This window comes from Lissotriton helveticus, chromosome 7 (genome assembly GCF_964261635.1).
Source record: "Lissotriton helveticus chromosome 7, aLisHel1.1, whole genome shotgun sequence".
NCBI lineage: Eukaryota > Metazoa > Chordata > Amphibia > Caudata > Salamandridae > Lissotriton > Lissotriton helveticus.
In genome coordinates this window covers 1,069,640,408-1,069,662,223 of record NC_136068.1, presented here as the reverse complement: position 1 = coordinate 1,069,662,223, position 21,816 = coordinate 1,069,640,408, and the positions used below count along the sequence as shown (strand labels likewise).

General features: G+C 43.2%; 1 protein-coding gene across 1 annotated transcript in view; it reads right to left on the bottom strand.

Moving 5' to 3' along the window:
* Positions 1 to 8,110: 8,110 nt before the first annotated feature.
* CBX2 (chromobox 2) overlaps positions 8,111 to 21,816 on the bottom strand; it is a 157,723-nt gene continuing 144,017 nt past the window's right edge. Inside the window, exon 5 of the mRNA XM_078654021.1 lies at positions 8,111 to 12,306. Within this exon, the coding sequence (XP_078510147.1) occupies positions 10,843 to 12,306 (1,464 nt within the window). The 3' untranslated portion in view covers positions 8,111 to 10,842. The remainder of the gene's footprint in view (positions 12,307 to 21,816) is intronic.

The following is a 21,816-nucleotide window of genomic DNA, read 5'->3' as shown; positions in this document are numbered from 1 at the left end:
CCTAGGAGCGATTTGTATTTGCATACTGCAAGACACTTTTTTCTCTTGAACCCCTTGCCTAGAGTTACGAGTCCCAATTGCCTCTCTGTGGAGGAAAATGCTTTGTTTTTTAAGGTGTCCAGAATTGCCCCTAGGAATGTGATCTTTCTGGAAGGTTGAAGGGTTGCTTCTTCCATATTCAAAGTTAGCCCCAGTTCTGAAAACAACTGTATGCATGCCATAGTTGAAGTCTGAGCAGAAGTTTCCGATGGTGCTTTTATTAACTAATCGTCCAGGTATGGAAATACTTGGTGTTTTCGTCTTCTGAGAAAGGCTGCCACCGGCACTAGAAATTTCGTAAAAATTCTTGGGGCAGACTTGAGGCCAAATGGCAGCACTTTGAACTGGTAATGGTCTCCGACTACTGTAAACCGAAGATACTTCCTGTGGGAAGGATGAATGGGGATATGAAAATATGCATCTTGCAAGTTTAGGGTGGTCATATGATCCCCTGGGATTAAGAGCAGTAGAATGTCTTGGAGGGTCACCTTCCTGAATGACTGTTTTTTGAGGTAAGTATTCAGAGATCTTAGGTCTAGTATCGGACGCCATTGGAGAGCATTCTTCCGGACCAAGAAGAAACAGGAATAAAATCCCCTCGCTTTCTGGGAGATCGGCATCGGTTCTATTGCTCCCTTTCGGACCATTGTCCAAATCTCCCGGTGCATTTGAGATAGTTTGAGCTCTTGATCTGTAGGGGGAGTGCAAGGGGGAATTGAAGAAATTCTAGAGTATGTCCGAATTGTATGATGTTGAGGACCCATTTGTCCGTAGTTATTGTTTGCCAATGATGTAGATGGGAAGTGACTCTTCCACCCAGGGGAAATTGTGGAGGGGAAGGAATACATGAATCCGGATACCGGGGGTGGTCATTGTCTTCTATTATCATCTTTTCCTTGTCGACCCCCTCGTCCTTCAGGAGCGTACTTAGAACAGCTCCCGGACTGACTCTGCCCGTACGGTGGACAGTATTGTTGTGATGCGATGAATAAGAGGGGTATCTTCCCTGTTGGTAACAGCCTCTATAAGATGGTTTTCCTCTTCCTCGGGTGCCTCGAATGGGCACCGTGCGATATTGTAATGTCCCCAGGGCCTTCGCCTTATCTATATCCTTCTTGATACCCTGAAGGGCTTCATCTACTTGCCTTCCAAACAAATCTTCCCCATCGAATGGGAGATCTAGAATCTTATTTTGGACCTCTGGTATAAAGCAGTAGCTCTTAACCAACCTTGGAGTCATAGGACAGCCGCGCCCCCCAGGGAGCAAAAGGCTGTGGTCGCAATGTCCATCGCACAATCGATGACTTCAGCCGAAGTCCTCCTTCCGAACTTTTTTCGCTTCCTGTCTGTTGTCTTCAGGAATGAGGTCTATGTGTGGAGCCATATCACACCACATCTGCCTGTCGTATCTGCCCAGAATGACAAGGGCATCTGCCGCTCTAACGAGGAGAGCAGACAGAGGAAAATATTTTCCCAGCATTGTCCAAACGTGTTCCCTCCCTGTCTGGAGGTGCAGATATAGGCGCCGATGGATTTTTAGATTTTTGTTGCGCTGCCTGGGAAAGTACTGAGTCCGGTTTAGGATAGACCAGTAAACACACTGGTGCGTCCAAAGGGGCCTTATATTACTTTTCCAGTCTAGCGAGCACAGGTGTAACCGTCGCTGGTGTTTTCAACATCTTCAAGCCTTCAACACATGGTTGACAATTGGTATAGATCGAACAGACTTATGGTATGGCTCTTTAAAATCATAGAGAAAGCATTCCATCTGAATCGTAGCCATTGGAAGCTGAAATCTCTTCGCGCCTCTTTCCATTAAATTATGGAATCCACAGATATCCACCGGTGGGGAATCTGCGAGTACTGGTGTGGGCGATGCTGGAGATGGGATAAGGTAGTCATTCCACTCCTTGTTGGGATCCGTTATTTCTCCCTCTTCCTGGTCATCGTCCGTGGTAACCGGATCCTGGTGATGTTGAACTTGGTGTTGGAGGCGTAATTTCCTGTAGTGACTCTCTGCTTCTGACTGGAGTAGCTGGGATGGAACGTGGGTGTGAAACGGGAATTTCCTGAGAGGCTATTGTCGGCAGAAATCTCTTTTTATAGTCTGCCAGCATAAACTGCAGATCCATCATCATGGAGGATGGCATAGCAACCATTTCCTCCTGGTATCTTTGTCAACAGTGTTGCTGCGAGGGGTTCTGATACTCTCTATAACCCTCTTCGTAATCATCCTCCTGGCATTTCACATGTAGTTGCGATTGACTACTGGCATAACCAAAGGGTCCGTCATCCTCCTCTTCGGACTCCTCCTCCAGTAGATGTGATGGAACCAGGAGTAATTTTGCTCGGGGAAGTGACCTCTGGCGTAATCTTCTTACAGACAAGTAGCTGTTTTTCTGGAGTTTTTCCCGTCAACGAGATCGCAGTCGACACCAGGCATAGATCGCTCTGTCGTCGACGACATAGTAACAGTTGATGTTCCAGTCGACGACTATCCCATCGTCGATGTTACCGGCGTCAAGACCACCGTCGACACCACAATAGGCAATGATGGTGACTGCCTTTTTCTGTACCTCTATCTTCGTCGTCGACGATGGATTCTTCGTCGGCGATGTAGGTTTTTTTAGATTTCTCCTCAGGAGGCATAGAGGATGGCTTCCTGAAGGGTTTTTTGACCTGAGGAGGTGAACTGGATGGCTCAGAAGTAGATTTCTTTGACGCTTTCTCTCCAGAAGTGTCCTTTACTCTCCTTTTCCTTTGGTTGCGGAGATTTTGAAGGACTACGCCCAGAAGACCCATGAGTGGTCTTTATTAGGGCCTTCCCAGGACGTTCCTCTGAGGAATGAGTCTGAGGAGATTTTCTTCTTTTGAGATCTCCTAGATGTAGAGGAGGATCCCTCAGCGCGGTCACTAGAGATAACCTACTTTCTGGCCTTAAGATTCTGAATCATTCATTAAATGGGAGGGAAGAGGAGTTGAAGTCCATTCACTTCCCCTGATTAGATACTGTAATTATCATAATAGAATGGACACTGGTATCTACTATAACCGTTGATTATGTAGTTGTCTTTGAAAAACCCTCATAGACGCTCAGATCTTTTTCGATGCGGTGTATGGTTTTCATCCGCCCCTTATCATGTACCTGTGCTATATGCCCATATGTTTTCTTCAACGAAAAGTGTGTTGTCGTTTTTTCCCTCAATGCAGGTTTTGCCCAGTACTAACAAGAAAAACTACACAAATTGTATTGTCCTGACGAAAGCTCCACAGACCCTTTCGGGCCAAGGGGAGCTGAAACATGTCGACGTTCTTCAAGATCAGGTAATCCAGTAACCCGATTACCATAAAGATCGCAGTAATTCCTTTATCTGCCAGTGCCCACCTCTTTAAATAAATTCAGACTTTGGTGCGACACTGCCTTTTAACTATTCATACTGTCTATTTCTCACATTACTCCTCTGCTGTTGTTCCGGATATTCCTGGACACTTCTACTCTTACCAGAGGTTGCCTCGGGTGAGGCTGGCATGAAGCACTTTTGAAAAAACCCAATGACTATGCCATGACGCCTGATAAGGGGCGGATGAAAACCATACACCGCATCGAAAAAGATCTGAGCGTCTATGAGGGTTTTTCAAAGACAACTACATAACCAACGATTATAGTAGATACCAGTGTCCATTCTATTATGATAATTACTTTAGATTCTGAAGCCATATCAAAAGGCGTCCCTCAGGATCTCCAAGAGTCTTACTAGAGAAAGTAAGACATACCTTGCAGTACTTGGCCTGTTGATCAGGGTATAGACAGTAAATGCAGTCTTCATGAGGGTCATCAGTGTAGAACCTCTTCTCTGAGCAGGTAGCACAGGTTCTAAATAAACCTTTCTTTTCCAGATATTCTAAAAGAAATGTACTTGAAGACAGTCCAACGTATTAGCAAACCCAACTGAAGATGAAAGAACAAAGTTCCTCAAAAAGGCTGAAAAGACAGTTTGAGCAGAGCTCAAAGGAGACTCCCTAGCACAACGTGCATAAAATCGGAGGTGCCAAAAGTTCTCAGGAGTGTTCTAGAGGGTGAGGAGATCTGATTGGTCTAGAGACAAGTTTGGTCTCTTTTACATAATGAAGGTTATGGGTTATAAAAGGGAAATGGGCCTAGGCCTCTTCAGTTTGCTATACAACTAAGCATTGCTTTTTTATATACCGGAGACTCCAGTCTCGGCGACGGGGAAGGATTCATGCATGTGAATCTATGAAAGCTCCAATACTGGAGTAAACTTTTGTTTCCTGCCAAGTTGAAAAGTACAGCAGAAAAAAAACCACACTTCTTCACGGACCTACAGAGAGCCTGGAACGATGATGGGGAAGAATATCTAGCATCACGGAAAAGATGCAGAGCTCTGCAAAATAACCGCAAGTCAACTAGGTCCCACAGACAATTGAGACTCAAAATCCATCAGAGCAAAGTCAACACAGTAACTGCTGCGACTAGAATTGGCAGATAAATAAGGCAAGCAGACACAGCCAAAACATCGGGTGGAGAGACAGATTCGGAGTGTTTTCTGGCATCAGGTCAGGGATCACTACCGAAAGAAGTGACTTCTCAGACTGCTGATCTCTTAGGAATGGCCAACACACTTGTTGGCGGACAGGTAATTATACACACAGAGTCCCTTGTGATGTATTCCTATAGGTTCTGTATCGATCCCCCTATTCCTGACCCTGTTCTGGTTAATAATTAACTAGCAGCCATCCCACGGTACAAAAAAACGTTATCTGATTAAGCCACACCACGGCACAGGAACGAGTTATCTGATTAGGTCATAACTCTTGCCATCTAATTAGGCAAGCACTATTCCTCCAGCCCCTGATAAGGCATACGGAGTTCTCAAAACAAATCAAACCTATGACAACCTGGGAAAATCCCTGCGGCCATTGTTTTGATTTCACCGAGAACTTCAGCAAAAGAATGTGCGAACAAGCCCGTTTGTATGACATCCTTATTGACGTATCCATGTCCATCCTTACGTCAATCTCGGCACCTTACAGGTATAAATATTACCGACATTGCCTTAAGCAAACACACGCGGTGGTGACGAGATCGGAGCAGCGAGACGTGCTGAGGAGCCCAGCAGAGAGCGAAGCCCACACGCGCTGCCCCGCCTTCCTGACGCGCTGAGAACGAGACGCTGCTTTTCTCCTACCGAGAAATCCAGCTCCGGCGCTTCCAAGCAGCCCTCGCAGGCAGTTGGAATATCAAGACCAGAGACGAGAGATACCAGCCCTCAATCATTCTAGACCTCAGGTACAGAACTGAACAACCCCGTGCAGAGAATTCTTGAGTCAGTCCCTTGGCAAAACAAACTTAACTTAAACTGCTACTTATCTACTCCCGCCCACGTATTAGGCTTAGGTCAGGTACACTGGGGTAGGCATGGTTAGAAGCACCAGTTGAGTACGATTAGTCAAATGTATATATGTATGTATCTATTTTATCAGTTTTAAATATCATATGGCTTAGAAACCATATCAATGCTTCTGCAGTATTATTTTATACTCCTGCTCTTATTGTATGCACTTTACTTAACCATAAGTATCGCAATAATATCGATTCATTTCTCTTGTACGAGAAAAGAGACTGATCAATAAATAACATCTTTTATTGAACACGCCTGTCTCTTCCTTTTCTCTACAATCTGGTGAAACTAAGAATGCACGTACTGACTGAGTAAAATAAGTTGTCTTTTGTTTTCACACGACTCTAGAGATACACTCTTGATTAGGGGAGAGCAAAGTTGTCATGTTCTATGGTTGTCAGAAACTAAATCCTTTCTTGTCTATCCAGGGAGGTTAAACTCCTCCTTGCCTATTCGAGAAAGTTTCTAGTGAACTCTGAGCTAGCTGGCAAAACCAAAAACTTTAAGTCTAATATCGTCAGTAGAAGACCTAGTTAACCTCTGCCCTAGGTCTATACTATTGAAGATATTATTCCAATGCGCAGAGCCTATTGGGATAATAGGAACTACACTACACCCTAGAAATGCCAGCATAGCTAAATTTGGCACAGTAAGTGAGCAATAACTTGTGTTGGTATGAGGTAGATGGGGCTAGGGCCAGGCCTAGCCAGTTGGAGATTTCAGATAATGGATAGCCCACTCCTTTCTATAGATACACATTGAATTAGGTTTGATTCTTAGTTATTTGTTCGGCTTATCAGAAGTTACAGGTAGTGGGACTTGTCCTCTCAGTGCTGGGGAAAGGGATATGAAGGAAGTAAAGCCACTTGCACTGGGGACCATATGACGGCAATGCTTATCCCACACATACAACTGGTAAATAAGCTGGCCATCGGCCTAGCGGGAGTGTGCGCCCACTAGGGATAGTCCAATCAGCGCCATGACAATAACCAATCGGAGCATAAAAACGCATTACATGGATTATCAGGCCTCAATAACGTGACCAAACAATACAAAGTAGACACAATCGCAATAGACCGCACACCTCTAGCCCCTCCTCCGGATCGCCCCCAGGGACTCCGGGCACATGGAGTTCCCGAGTGGTTCACCCCAGTGGGTGCAAGTAGGCACTTGTTGAACTGATGATCTCTAGACCAGATACATGTCCCGGGTTTTTGGATATCGCCCGAGACATGGCTCGGGTTTCGGGATAACTTCCCTCATCAGTAGAGAAAATAGTTAGGGGTGGAAGAGAAGGCCGCCAAGTAACCGTCAAAGGCCTCGATGCCCGAACCGGCACGCAGGTGCGTCGTCCAGTAGCCTGTCGGCTCAAAGCTCAAGGGAGCCAACTTGTAGACACAATCGCAATTGCAGAGAATCGAAAGAAGATGCATCGCGGAACACGAACTACACTTACCACAGTCCTTAGGGGCGATCCCGTTGCTGTGTGAGTAGTGTGCGACCCCACCCCCAATTGTAATGTTAAAGCTCCCTCGAGCAGTTGGCTGACGAGCCTGGGACCCCGCACCTGCGCGCCTGAGTGGTACTAAAGCTGGCAATATTTGGCAGCCACCGGCAACCCCAGAACACGGCCTAATCCCTGCTGATGAGGGGTAAATACCCCGAAACATGTGTCCAGGGATGGCGAAGATAGCAGAGAATCGAAAGAAGATGCATCGCGGAACACGAACTACGCTTACCACAGTCCTTAGGGACGATCCCGCTGGTGTGTGAGTAGTGTGCGACCCCACCCCCAAAAACAATACAAAGTACAAACATCTTAAGAGGATTGGTATTCACACCTTCTTACAGAAAACACAATCAGGTGAAGTTAAAACACTACATAAAAGATGAAGAGGACTACTATCTACAGAAGCCACTATGTTTGCAGGAGGGGCACTTGCGTGGATTAGACCAGAGGTCCTATTCCAGGTTCTCACTACGACTACTAAAGAGGGGAGATGTGTTGGTCAGAGGTTAACTGGATGGTACGGACATCCTCCTAAGTATTTATGCACCAATTCGAGACGAGAGGATATTCTTTGACTCCCCTGTTAACTAACTGGATGGACTGCCCATCCATTTTAGCGGGAGCTTTTAACTGTGTCACTAATGTGGCATCCCCACTGCCCCAGCAGTGAAGATAGAAAAGATAATGAGCATGTTGCTGTCACATTGGTCCCTAGTGGACTCCTGGCACGTTGCTTATCCACTGGTCAGAGACTCCAATTATTCTGTGGCGCATGACCTTCCTGCTAGACTGGACAGATGCTCATGCACCCCGTCATTACATGCACAGATAACTCTGTAGGACCTTTACTATTAACAACCCAGTATTGCTGATGATACACTGGAGAGACAACGGCCAGCCACTTCCTCCTGAAAAGTACAGAGGACATATTAGATAATACAATGTTTTGTCAACAGACACAGGAGTTAAACTGAACACGAATACATCCTACTCTCTGCAAGCAGAATAGGAAGTGCTAAAAATTATCCTAAGAGGACACTGCATACATAATAAATATAGAGCATACCTTCAATTAAAGAAAAGTATAGCATTTAACAGAAGCATATATTAATAGTACTTCAACAATTATTAGAAACAGGAGTTTGAAAAGTTTACAAAAATATTTATTATACTAAAACAAAAACAAAAATGTACAATTTTTTTTACATATACCACCTTTACTGGTGTTCTTTTAATTGACAATAAATTAAAACGCTGCCTACATTAATTCTCAAGAATAACAGTGACAGTCGCCAACAAAGAATATACAGACTCCACAGGAACTGCCTGGAAAACCAAGTAGAATGCTGTACCAAAAAAAAAAAAAGCAGATAGCAGGATGCAATGCTATTAAACTTGTGAGATAGCTGGCACATGCATTTTACATGTTTCTCTGCTGCTTGCTGAATATGCACAAAACAATGGCCTGGAGGTCTATCCAGTCTCACCATCATCATTGCATGTCCTCTAAAAACAAAGAAACGGTTTTGGATTTACATTAACTAAAATGTAATGCTACTGAAGCTTTAAAATAAAACTTCACCATCTAAAGACACATGCAAACTGTATCATGGCTAAACATCGGTTTCTTGGTTTTCTACGTGTCACTGGCTAATGAAAGGCGAAAGTATTAAGGTTTTGGTGAAAACCTGCAGCCAAAAAACAGGGTTCTGACCAAAAAAAATGAAAATAAAATTGTGCATACACCACTCAATTTAAAATAAAAACTTCTGAAGAGCCGTACTGGATTAGCACTCTTAAAAAAACTATTTAACATTTTAGAAACATTCCGTTAATATTTTCTTGCAATATATCCAGCTTGAGAAGAAAGGTTTCTACTCAACAGGTCCATAAACATACTTAAACTTTTAAGTACTTTTTTTTATCTACCACGTTACGTCTTTTGCCCCACAATCCAGCAGGCAAGAGGGAGGAATAATTTTATAGGCATTTTACGAAGAAGAGCAACTGGAAAGAACCCTGCCCAGCAGCACTCTACTACTGCAACCTGGGGAAAAATAAATCTTACGAAGAAAAAATTAGAAACGAAGATTTAAAAAGCAGACATCCAAAGCCTACTCTCTTCTGGATGCTGTAAAATACAGTCTCTTGTTTCAGACGATTTTCATGCTGTACACCAAAGTAAAATTGAAGAGTCTACATTCTATTCAGATACAAAAAAGCAAAAAGCCTCACTTAGTGAGAAGCAAGGCCACAGTACAGAAGTGGAGCCAGAACCAGAGGTGAGAAGATCCCGGCCAGCTACCTCACTTTGCTGCCATGTTCCCATCCAATATTACATCCCAAGACCGGTTTTGCTGTGTTTGGGATTCTGCTGTCAATTCCAACTCTGTTCCAGTGACACAGTGAGTAAGGGACATGTGTAGGTGTATCCTTGACCACTTAGGGTATTAAATCAAAAACACAAAAGGTGATGGGAGGATGCTTAAAGCAAGCCTCAACCTGGCAATAGCTTAGTGTAGCATTCCAACCCATAATTCTTTTGCCCACCATGTCACCTTAGATTACACCCAGCCATATTTAAAATCAGACGTGGTCCTGCTCCAATGAATATAGTCCATCACAAACTGCCAAGCCACGTCCTTCTCCGAACTGGAATACAAACAGCACAAGACCGGTTTCACCCAGATTATGCTCTTCTGTCAGGTGTAGCTAGGTTCCGGTGAGAATTAGACGACTCTAAAGGCTATACTTGAACGCATATGGTGGGAAAACATGCAGACCCAACAATAACATTCGATGAAAGTCAAAGTACAGCCGAAGGGACAGATCACTGACATAATTAAGACCATTACCTTCCCCTCCAAATACACTTTGATAACTGATTAAGTATCAGGGGAGCCCAATAGATCCACAAAAGTGTAAATAGTTTTAGCAAACCAGTTCCTGTGTACAATCTACTAGCGTGCCACATCACAAACAATATAAAGCACAAAAACGAAAGCCATGTAAAAAGATGGAGGGAAAAACGTAGCACATTATATAAAGGCACTTAACTACTCTTGGTTAATGATAAAAGCCCTCCTAATTTTTTGGTATTTGAAAAGCTTACAAAAAAAACCTCGCTCCATTATCTCCTAAGAAACAGCAGGCAACATTTGGAGAGAGGGGCACCTGGAGTCTGCAGTCATCAGCGCCACTGGCAGCTGCACGAAAACAGTTAACTTTCAAAACTGTTTTTGTTTAATCCAGATTAATTTAAAAAAAAATGGTCAGCGAACTACATGATCTCGGCAGGTTGGCATAGAAAAAGATCAGAAAGACAATTCACACGAAGGTTGCCATCTCCGTTTCACGTTATGGCTTCCAGAGGGAGCATATTTGGGGAAGGGGGCAGTCATGCTTTAAAGCCACACTGGATGGCAAAGAAATGGGAAAGTGTGTGATTATTAAAAGTCTGTACAAAGATCTCGGAAAAATCCCAGAGAAAGAAGCCATTTTAGAAACCGAGCATTATTAGTTACGATGGTAAGGATTCCTTCACCGCACCTCCTTGAAAAGACCTAGGAACTTACTTAATTCAGGTACGGAGTGATATTTAACACATTTATGCACAGGAGAGCTTATTTCCATTTCTTTTGTCGCTTACCACTCCTCAACGTGTATCCATGTAAAAAACTCTCAAATTTAAAGAAACATTTAGCTGCCTGCCCACATCAAACATTTTGAACAAATAGTCCATGTAATTACTTCCCACAACTGAACGATCGATATACAATTAGGCACCAGTGAAAAGGGAAAAGGTATAGGTTCAAAATCTAAAATATATTTAAGGAAACATATGGTGCAGTAGAATAATCCCAGCTGGAAGGCTCAGAAGTGTCTCATATTAAAAAACCCGACACTTGTTGGCGACTCCTTCACGGTCACAGTGATGAGGTTAGCGGTGACATCCGTCACAAAGACGTGCTCAATTAGGTTACGGGTAGGTTTCCAGTCCTGTTTTGTCTGGATGGAAACTGACATGTTCTGGGCCCGGCTTGAAATGGCAGAGTCCTGATCAGAGTCAGAACTGGTGGTGTCCTCGCCAGTGCTCATCTCCAGGACTGCTACTGGCCTGCGGTTCTCCGCCCCAGGCTTTCCTGTATCTTGGTGGCTGCCAGCATGAAGTACTGGGTTGGGTGGGCAACCAGGGTTAGTGCCGGATTTTCCAGTATCTCGCTCGCTGGTTGGAATCTTCTTGGTTGCTGCCTTTTCTCCCTTGGCTGGGTCAGATTCTCCCTTGGCTGGGTCAGGTGAAACAGACACTTTCACAGAACTGGCAGGGTTGATCACCGGTCCCCCGTCACTTTTCGGAACAAAAGCTGAACCTGTTTTCCCAGCACAGTTTTTAGTGCTTTTAGTTGTCGGCAAAGCAGCAGTGTAAGGACAGCTGGTTAAGCCTGTGGTGTTCGGCACAGTTCTGTTTACACTTTGCAAGTTTAAAGCTTGAAGACTAGTTTCCTGGCTCGAAAGGCATGAGGTGCTGGGAGGGACACCTCTAGAGGCACCACTGCTGGACAAGTTCTTATTGTTAGCGTTCAAAGCAAAATCAGACTTCAATTCAGTGGGAGTCCCAGTACTGGCAACTCTGGCAAGCTTGGATCGCGGAGCATTTAACCCTAACCCGCCAAGCAGTTTGGCACTCTTCGCTTTTAAGTTCAGAGTTGAGATATTACTCTTTGATGCTGGTACAGATGGAGTTACCTTGACAGTAGGTGGTGCACTGTTGCTACATTGATTTGGGGTTATCCGATTCATGTAGTGTACAATAGAACTTTGCCAGCTTAAGCTGCGGTTCAGGCCCCCGTTCCCATGTCCAGGCAAATTTCTAGCCATATTAGAAAGGTGATCCACTGACAAGCCCACAAGCCCAGGGACGCCACTGTTTTGACTTGAGGGCTCATTTAAGTGAGTCTTCAGAGTGCCGAAACCAACCCCCTGGGCATTACGTTGCTGCAGTTTACCAATCAGACGGGCCCCGATGGGCACCTCGCGTGAGGTAGTTTTCATTATTTTTGCCATGGACTTGAGACGTAGGGCTGCTGCTTTCTGCTCTGGGGGCAGCGGTTTGCGACCACGTTTCTTGCGTATTGGCTCCTTTAGGTCGGGCTTGGCTACAACAATCTGGGCTTTCTGCTGGGGAACTGGGTGAGTCTCCCGTCCACGGGGACCCCTTTTAGCTTCGTGATCACTATCATCCTCTTCGGACGACGACGAGGAGGAGGATGAAGATGAGGATGATGAGGAAGAAGAGGAGGAGCTAGTCAATTTGACTTTTTGCGACATCTCTGGTTCCTTAAAGAGGGAAGAAAAAAAGAAAATCCAGTTACAATACAGATCAATGCGTTTTTTTTCTTAGTTGCAGCGCAAAATTCCGGATTTCTCAACTTCAGTCTCTATTTGCGAGCAAAGTGGTAAATAACCTAATAATGAATCAAGAACATAAACACTGACAAGTAGCCACACCAAATTCAAATAAGTAAAAGGCAGCAGTGACAGGAAGCCAGAGAATGAGGAAAAAGGGTCGTGGCCCAAAATCTTTTCGAAGGTCTCTTTACGGTTCATTGATAAATGACTTTCTGCAGCTTTAACTTCAGTGAACAGTGGAATGGCTTTTGAACTTTAAGTGACTCCTGGGCACAGTGCCGCATTTGCTTTGTTCTGAGAGGCAGCCTCTAGTTATGGATTCAAACTCACTGACTGCTTTTTTTAAGGGGCAAAATTCCAGAAACGTCAACGTCCACTATACTTTCTCTTCCTCTACAGGAGCTGTTAGACATGGGGTTCCTTTTACCACGATCTTGCGGATTCTTCTCTAAACCGATTTGCTACACATATTAGAGAAGACTGGACATCTACAGAATGCAATATTTGTGTAGAGCGATCAATGCTGGGATGTGAGAATTCTGACCCAATTCTATACCTTCTTTTTAGGTCCCGTCTTTAAGAGAAATCTTTATTGAATAAGTTTCTTTTTAAAACCCAATTACAAAAAACACATAACCAGATACAATTAACAAGAGATTTGAAAATGGAATGAAAACCTTAACATTTATATGCAGTGAAAAATATTTAAGCAATAGATCAGATTTCTAGTAAAACCATCAGCTTTTTAATTTATCATGTTTGTCATTTTTAACAGTATCTCTCTTAAGTAACTGTCCACCGAGGTATGTTAAATTAATGGTACTACCAATATATTTTTGAGAGGGTCCATCAAAACAGATCAAGTTGGCTTTGGCAATTGTTTACGACCCTCTTAAATAAATATTGCACACTGATACTTCTTACAATGTTCCAAAAGTAGAGGATGCATGCACAAAATGTTCTATTGATCTTCAATGCCAAAACAGACTTCCTCTTTACTGGAATACCAGGATCATCACTTGGATATGTAAAAATACAGAGCAGTCTAAATCTTACAAATGTTTTTATTGAAAGGCCTATATTGTAGTCCATATAAATGTGCCTTTTCAATGTATAAATGTCTCACAAAAAGAATGAATTCTTATACATTAACAAGCCGTCAATTTCATTTAGAATATTTGAACCCTTAATAGTTTTCTTTCTTAAAAGATTACAATTAAACTACAACGATTAGGTACCAGCACAGACTCGTGTAAAAGTAAAAAGCTGTTGAAGTATCCATTATTGTGGGGTCTCCAATAATTGCATTCGTAATTAGATTCCTATTCCCCTTTGGAATATAGACAGTCATAATACAGTTAATACAATTAATATGGCAAAGAGTGTGCAATGAGGATAAGAAAAGTCCTGGTCGTAGTCCTGGTTCTGCTACGTAGAACTCTACACTGAAGTCTAACGCTTGAATTTCCCCACTGCCTGCGTGAACCACGGAACACCTTTTTGCATAGTACTTCAATGGAATTACATTGCAGAATTTCCTTATCCACACGTTCCCTCAAAATCAAATACAATGTAAATATATCATTGTCATTTTTTATCCTGAATGTCCATGTTGCTGCAGAATGCATAAAAATAAAGTGCATTACAGCATGCCATTCTACATCCTCTTTACACATTGTATAAATGAAGGGAGGAAATGCATCCTGATAGGCTTGCATTAAGAAAAGAGATCTGTCCCTTTTAAAACTCGACTTCAAACAATTCATTGTACAATGAAGATTCTTACAATGCAGAACCAGGACTAATTTCTTGAATAGTCTAGCAAGCGAACAGCATAAAATGAAACTGTTGAGTAGTAAGAAGAGAAAGAGCTTTAGAAATCTGCTGCATAAACAAGGCTTAATTTCTTTTCATTGTGTTTCTTGCCCAACCTTATCTTCTGTTTGAGTATTTGCCTCTAGACATTAATGCCTAATGAATGTGTGCACTGGTTTCCATGTTGCCGCCATACATATGTCAGATGGCAACATGTATAAACCAGGCTGTAGCTTTTCATTTTCTGGAAAGCTCTGGCTTACCACGGAGGGGTCTTTTAGACAACGGATAAATCGATGCACCCTACTACTCGCCTGCAAAGGTTGGTTTGAGATAGCTAGGCCCTGGCTATTGTAACCATAATTTACAAATAGTCATTTTCAAATCTTGTCTTACCCAAGTAAAAACTTGAGACCCTCTTAAGATTTAGCAAATTATTAGTCCTCTCAGCTATTGAGGATGGAGTTGGACGAAGGTAAAGAGTAACAGTGAGTGATTCAGAAATCCGAAACTGGGTAAGATAGAAGGGAGAGTCCTCAAACCTCCCCTACTTGCTTGAAAAGTGGTAAAAAGTTCTATTACTGAAAGGTTTGCAACTCACCAACCACTCTTGCTGAAGTAACTGGAATTAAAAAGGCTGCTTTCCATGATATATATTCTTGAGGAGCTTTGTGCATAGGGTCAAAGTGTTGGCACATTGCTTTTGATAGCATGAAGTTGAGCTCCCATACAGGAGATTGAGTTTTAACAGGTAGAACATTCTTGAAACCTTCCAGAAATGTTGCATCTACTTTATCCGAAAGAAGGACAACTGCAGCATTTTTTTTTACAAGTAGTTATGGTCACTAAATGTACCCCTATTGATTAGATTTGCCACTTTGATTTGGCCAGATGTAAAAAGTATGGAAGGATTACATCTTCCTGGCATGAACTGGGTTGTGAGACTCGTTTTGACAACCTATATAAAACCTTTCCAATTTTAATGCATAATAGGATCTGCTGGATTTCATTTTCTAATAGTACATCCATTAAGTCAATCTACAGTCTACAGAGATTTAAATGGCAGTATTGCCTGATCTCAGGAACCATACAGCCAAATTCAATGACTGAATGCTCGGGTGTTGGATTCAGCACGGAAGTCTGGCAAAACAAAAACCTGGTCTGCATTGCAATTGTTTGGGTTGTAAATTGTAATACAGATAATTGAAGAAGATCTGGGTGCCATCACTATCTTGGCTAAGCTGGTGCTATTAGAATCATAACTGTTGTCTGATCTCCAAAACTTTACTATTGCCATCAATTGGGGGTAGGGGTGTTTGTGTGGGGGAGGGGGCAGTGAGTGGAAGAAAAATCAGTGGAAATTCGTAGACTAATGGTGTCTAGTGATTGATCAAAAGAGCTTTGCCTACAGAGTTCAGTCCTGGTATCCTGAAGAGTCTCACCATGTTTTTGTTTTGAGCCATCGCCCTACTTTAAGAAAATGCCCTCTATTGCCTTGATGTTCAGTACCCATTTGTGATTTTCCTTGGGATGTCTTCAGAACAAATACACATGCTGATTCTACAATCCTGTGATATGCATTGGAGTCAGTAATAGTCCATTGGCCAGGGCTCAATCTCACATGGCTAGAACCTACAAAGACCTGTCTTGTACTTGTTCCTCCTTGTTTGTTGGTATAATGCATGTTCGGGGCGTTGTCAGTTTGCATCATGTCCTTTGATGAGAGACGAAGGAAAGCTTCAAGAGCACTACCTTCAGTTCTAGAAAGAATAATGTGACAATTCTTACATCGGTCAAAACACCTTGAATTGTCAGATGTTGCATGCGAGCTCCACAACTTGAGAGGGAGGAATCTGTGAGTATTACCTGCCTTGGGGTTTTCTTTTGAAAAGGAGCCCACAACTAGCAAATTTTGAGATTTACACTACCAGGCCAGATTTCAGACTTGATATTGAGAGATGTAGGGTATCTTCCGAATGGTCTCTTTTCTGAGACTACAGATCCTATTTGAAAGGTTTCATGAGCAGCCTTGTTTGGAAATAGGTATTCTAAGGGTGCAAGGGATTCTAGGAGAGGCAAATTGGCAAGCTGTAGGTTTCTTGGTGCATTACAGTTACAAGCATGTCTTCTAAATCAGTAATACGCTCTCCTGCAAAGGATACAGTTTCACTTTGAGTATCTATATTTGCTCCTAGATCTATTAGACACTGTAAGAGTGACGGTGTTGACTTGCTTAATGTTGACTTGAAGACCCAGAGTGGATAATAATCTTATTATGGTTCTGAAATCCTGTGCAGCTTTCAACTAGGAATCCAATTTTATTAACAGTTCATTGAGGAAGGGAGAAACAAATATCTTATTTCTTCCTAGATAGGCTGCGCATGCTGTACGTAAAAGTGTGTGAGACTGACTTTAGGCCAAACACCAGCACATCATATGGATAATGAGCATCTATAACAAATATGAGATATCTGCTGTGACCATGTGCTACAGGATTGTGAATATAAGCGTCAAAGATTTATGGCACAAATCCGGTCTTTCCTTATGAGCAGGTACATTTGATGTAGGGCCAACATTCTGAATCTTTTCTTGGTGATTAAACTGGTTGACAGGCCAAAGACCTAAAAGTATCAGTTGATATTGATCACTCTGGGTTTTTTTTTAGGATCTGGGAATACCTGGAGTAAATTCCTTTCTGCTGGTTTGATGGTACCCGGTCGCCTGCTTCTGCAGTAAAAGAGGATTTAGTAAGGACAGAGTTTTGTTGATGTTTGTTTTGGACTCAACAGCAGGTTCACTTCACAACAGGTGTCCAAAAGGGACAGGAAATAGGAATATTTTGAGAGATGTCAGTGAAACCTCACAGGTGTTCAGAGATCCTACTGAAGCAAGTTGGAAAAACAACAAGATCTGGGACGAAACTGTCAGTACAATGCACTGAGAGAAGGAGAGACTCCAAGGCTCTTGAAGGGACAGACTTTTCTTTACTTTTATTGTAATTCATTCTTTCAGGCTGCATTTTTTACCTTCATGTAAACAATGTTTAAGGGGAATTTCGTATGACAGATGCAGCAATGCAATCTACTCTAAGCATTCTACAGCAACAGAAAAGTATATCTAACAGATTTCCAGTGTCTATGAATTTGCATCTCCGATAGTAAATGACACTACAATGGAATCTCCAAGGAACAACAACTAAGCAAAAAGGGCTTCCAGGGTCCGCACAGAAAGAAGGAAATTATTGAAGTGGTTAAGACGACGAATAAAGACCTTACAGATACAGAATGCCAGTGCTAGTCTGAGTCAACAATGAGAAAGTATACTTTTATATTAACTAACTGAATCTACTGATCTATTACTTTGTAATTCACTTTGATTCTTACCACCAAGGTATGCCGCGTTGGGAAATAAGTCACCCCACTTTTCTTATTGGCTTCCCTACTCTGAGTGACTGCACAAAGCCTGTGCACATTGTTCACATCCACCGAAAATAGTTGCTTCCTCTTCAATGAAAAAACTGGCTCAAAATGCATTTAAATACTAGCTATTTATGTTGTCAAAAATTGGAGATCCCGGTTAGAAGATTTATTCCATGGCTATAATAAAAAGTTACATTACAGCACAGTAAAGGTCGGTGATTTGAATGTTAGGTTGGTTCGTCATTTATTCTAGTCTTCACAAATAAAATGTAGGGCACAACTGAATGGCGTTTTATTTTTTTTTAAACTTTTCATATTGCAAACATTTGACATCACCATGTAGGTGCCAGCAGATTTATTTTTTCACTGTCTATTTTTAGGGCACAGGCTTGCAAAAATAGCCACTTCACCAGCTTGTCAAAGCTAGATCTAACTTTACCTAGGCTTGTTTTTTCTTTAACTGAAATCTTCCCCTGCAGATTTCACATGTTTCCTTTGAAGAGTGGGAGTCTATAAAAGGTGTAGTCCTGTGTAGGGGACAGGGAGGTCCTGCCTGCCCCTAGACTCCCAAAGTTGTATTAATAGCGCCACAGGGTCAGTATCAAGTACACACACTGCAGATGGATATCTGGTGGAAGAGATTGTCAGATTCTGGTTGTAACTTTCAATAAGTATGGGCCACAGTATCTACAAGAAGAGCGATAAAGTGGAGACTCAAAAGTGCAGTACATTATGCATATGATCCTGCTATGGAAGTACCGCAGTAACACTTCACTCAATTAACCAAACCTGAATCAGCTAGCATAATGCTACCAGCAAGCAGTACACAAAAAAGTAATACCGAGCATGGTGTTAATGTCCTAAAAACCAAAAGATTACAGTGTTGCCCTGAGCACACACCTCAATCTCAAACAAAGGTGTTGGGACTGCTTAATGTCTACATTGCCCCTTTCATATCAGGCCGCATTAAAACTTAAAAATATATAAGGATTGGGTCCAGAGGGTCCTTGGGAGGCCAAGAAGCCCTCCTGTTACCTCCAGTAAGGCCCACACTGCAGGATTGCTGACAGGTCTTCAGAGACCGAGCCCCCCTTCTCCACCACTCTGCATTAACGCCTCCTGGTTCACTGCTGGCTGGGGATGAACCCTCCCCCCCTTGGCTTCAGAGGGTCCTTGGTGGCAAACTACCCCTCCTTTTACCTCCAGGAAGCCCCACACAGTGGGTTGCTGAGATGTCTTTGGAGGCCATGCCCCCTTTCATCACCACTCTAAAAACGCACCTCCTGACAAACTACTGGTTGGGGAAGAAGTTCACTTTAATCCTGAGGCCCTCAGGAGGCAAGGGAATATCATTCCCCAACTAGAAGTGTGCCGAGAGGTGCATGTGCAGAGTGGTGGAGAAAGGTTGAGTGGCCTCCGACCACCTCAGCAAACCGCTGTGTGGGACTTGCTGAAGGTAAAAGTTGGTCTTGTTGGGCCCTAAAGACCTTCAGCAGCCAAGGGGACTTTATCCCCCAACCAGCAGCGCACCGGGAGAGTGGTGCAGAAAGGGGGCCGCGCCTTCGGCATGGTGCTGTTAGCATTTTTTTATTTATTTTTTTATTTAAAAGACAGGGTGTTGGGGGGGGGGTTGTTTGGGGGACTACATGCCCCCCTTTCCCTGGGCTGATTTGGGCCACAGGGACCCCATCCCCAGGGCCTGGCCCCAATATTGGGTGCCAGATTTCATTGGGGAATGCTGAGGAATGCCCCTGTGGTTCCTGCAGGCTCCCTGCGGCCCCCTCCTCCATTGTTTGATTTAACTCCGGGGAAGTGGCGGTCCACATGCCCGTCCCCAGCATTTTTCACATTAAAGCCCTGGGTATTGGCAGCTCCTAGGGCTGCTGGGAGTCCATGAGGCCCCCCACATTCTTTTAGCATAAAGCCCCGGGGAGGTGGAGGTCCTCGGGGAAATATTAAGCCCCAGGAAGATATCTGGCAGTAAATAATGAATGAAGCACGGTAGCCAGCTTGCAAGTTTTTTTTCCTCAGATCCTCGGATTACACCGAAAATTGGGGGAAAACTTTTTTTGGGCCCCTGCATTTCTACCTTGAATTTTTTTCATTTAAATATTTTTGGTGGGACTCTGTTCAACTGAGTCTCAAGATGGCTGCAACACTTCCAGGTTGAAGTGTTGGCAGCCAATCAAATGTCAGTAGGGTTTTGGGTTCCCAGAAATCGATTTTTTTTTAACTTAAATATCTCAAACTACTGAACAGCTATACAACAAATCACAAACCCCACGCTTTCTGGACCAACATCTAGTTTTCTGGAAAATTTGGTGCAATCCTGTTAAGAGGTTCTGGCAGTGGTCATGTTAAAAAAAATGAAAAAACACACACATACTAAAAAAGGCAAACAAAGGTTACAGGGATGTTATAGTTTGGTTCAAGTTTTACCCAACCCATACAAATTCAGCAGATCTAGTTACACTCACACTTGTTAAGAAACTATAACTCGTGGTCTAAAGCTTCTCAACATAACAAGTTATAATTCTACTTATCTGAAGAAGCTATAAGTAGAACTATAACTGCTGAATTTGTATGGGTAAAACCAAACCATAACGTCCATGTAACCTAGATTTTTTTCAGTGAATAATATATATGTGTGTGTTTGTGCAGTGTGTATATATATATATATATATATATATATATATATATATATATATATATATCTAAAATTGATGACATTTAAAACTCAACAAGGACACGGAAACTGCCTCCAACATTATAGTTTCACAGCAATCAAGTACAACCTTCCAAGTAGCGAGCATCCCAACTTTAAGAACCATACATGTCCTTGACCATGACACTAGTGAATCTATAAATAGCACTCAAGAAGATCCGAATGGGATGGTCTTTCAAAGCAGCTGCGCAGCAAGCAGCCCCTTTCGCCCGCCTTCCACGTTTATTCCTCTTATGTCTAATTGTTAGACCCGGCTTCCTGGGCACCAGGGCACTCCGGGGTAACTGCGCTCCAATCGCATCAACTGGAGTGTTCCCTCACTGATGTCCTGGGGCCTCAGTACTAAAGGACCCAAAACTGGATAACCAAGTACTCCTCTCCAGCACTTGACTCTCTCAGGGTAGCGAGACAGAGCAGTCCAAGGCTTACTCAAGGAGGTGAGGTGGGGTTAGACATTCAGATTACAGTGTAAACCGTACCACCAGCGGATAAACTCAATGTCCAGTCAGTGCTTTACTTTTTATAAAAGAAAAGTACTTTAATACACATAAGATAATTATTCTACACATAAAACTAGGATAAACAGTGAAAACCAGAAGTCTCTACAACCCTCTGGGGCAGAGTTCTGACCCCGAACAGTATTATAGCGCCTAGACGCCAAGCACTATAAAAACAGTTAACATGAAAACACACAGTAAGTATTGCATATTACAGATCATGTTACACAGGGCTGTTCTCATTCACTAGAGCCTTGATACCAAACTTTGTATTGAAAGGATATAGTTTCAGCATATGATGCAAAGTCAAATGGTCGTGATCAGCCCCATAACCCCCCCACCCAAAGCAACAGAAGTGCCCTCCCATTGTGAGTGAGGACACTGCTCTAGAGGTGTCAGGGATCTGATCAGAGGTGCCGGATGTCTTGGCACAGTTTACTGGAGTCCCACTAGTCCAGTAGCCACTGGCTAGCTGAAGAATGGTAGTGGCTGGGCAGAGTGCCAGTTCACCCTGATACCCTCAGAGTTCACAAAAAGAAAGGTGGAGTCTGCTTCACTGGCCTCTCTTCCCAGTTACTGCTTGTACAGGCTCCCACAGCGCAAGGGAGGAGCCTAGAGAGGATTTGATCTCACCTTCAAGGACTAGAATCAAGCATCCTCCTCTCTGGCTCTCGTCATGTGCTGCAAGCTTCTTTCCACCAGCCTCTGTGATATGCTGTAAGCTTCCTCTCCACACTGGGTGATGTGCCGCAAGCTTCCTTCCCACACCTTGGGCAGCTGTCTGTAATTTCCTTGGTCCAAAGCGAACGCTCATCCAAGCCTCACAAACAGCTGGTCCTTAACCCCTTCGACGCTCATGACGAGCTGGGCTCGTCATGAGGTAGCCTCCTCGCACGCTCATGACGAGCCCAGCTCGTCATGAAACATGGGAATGATTAAATCCCAGCGTACGGGCGGAATTCCGCCCGCACGCATGCGGTTA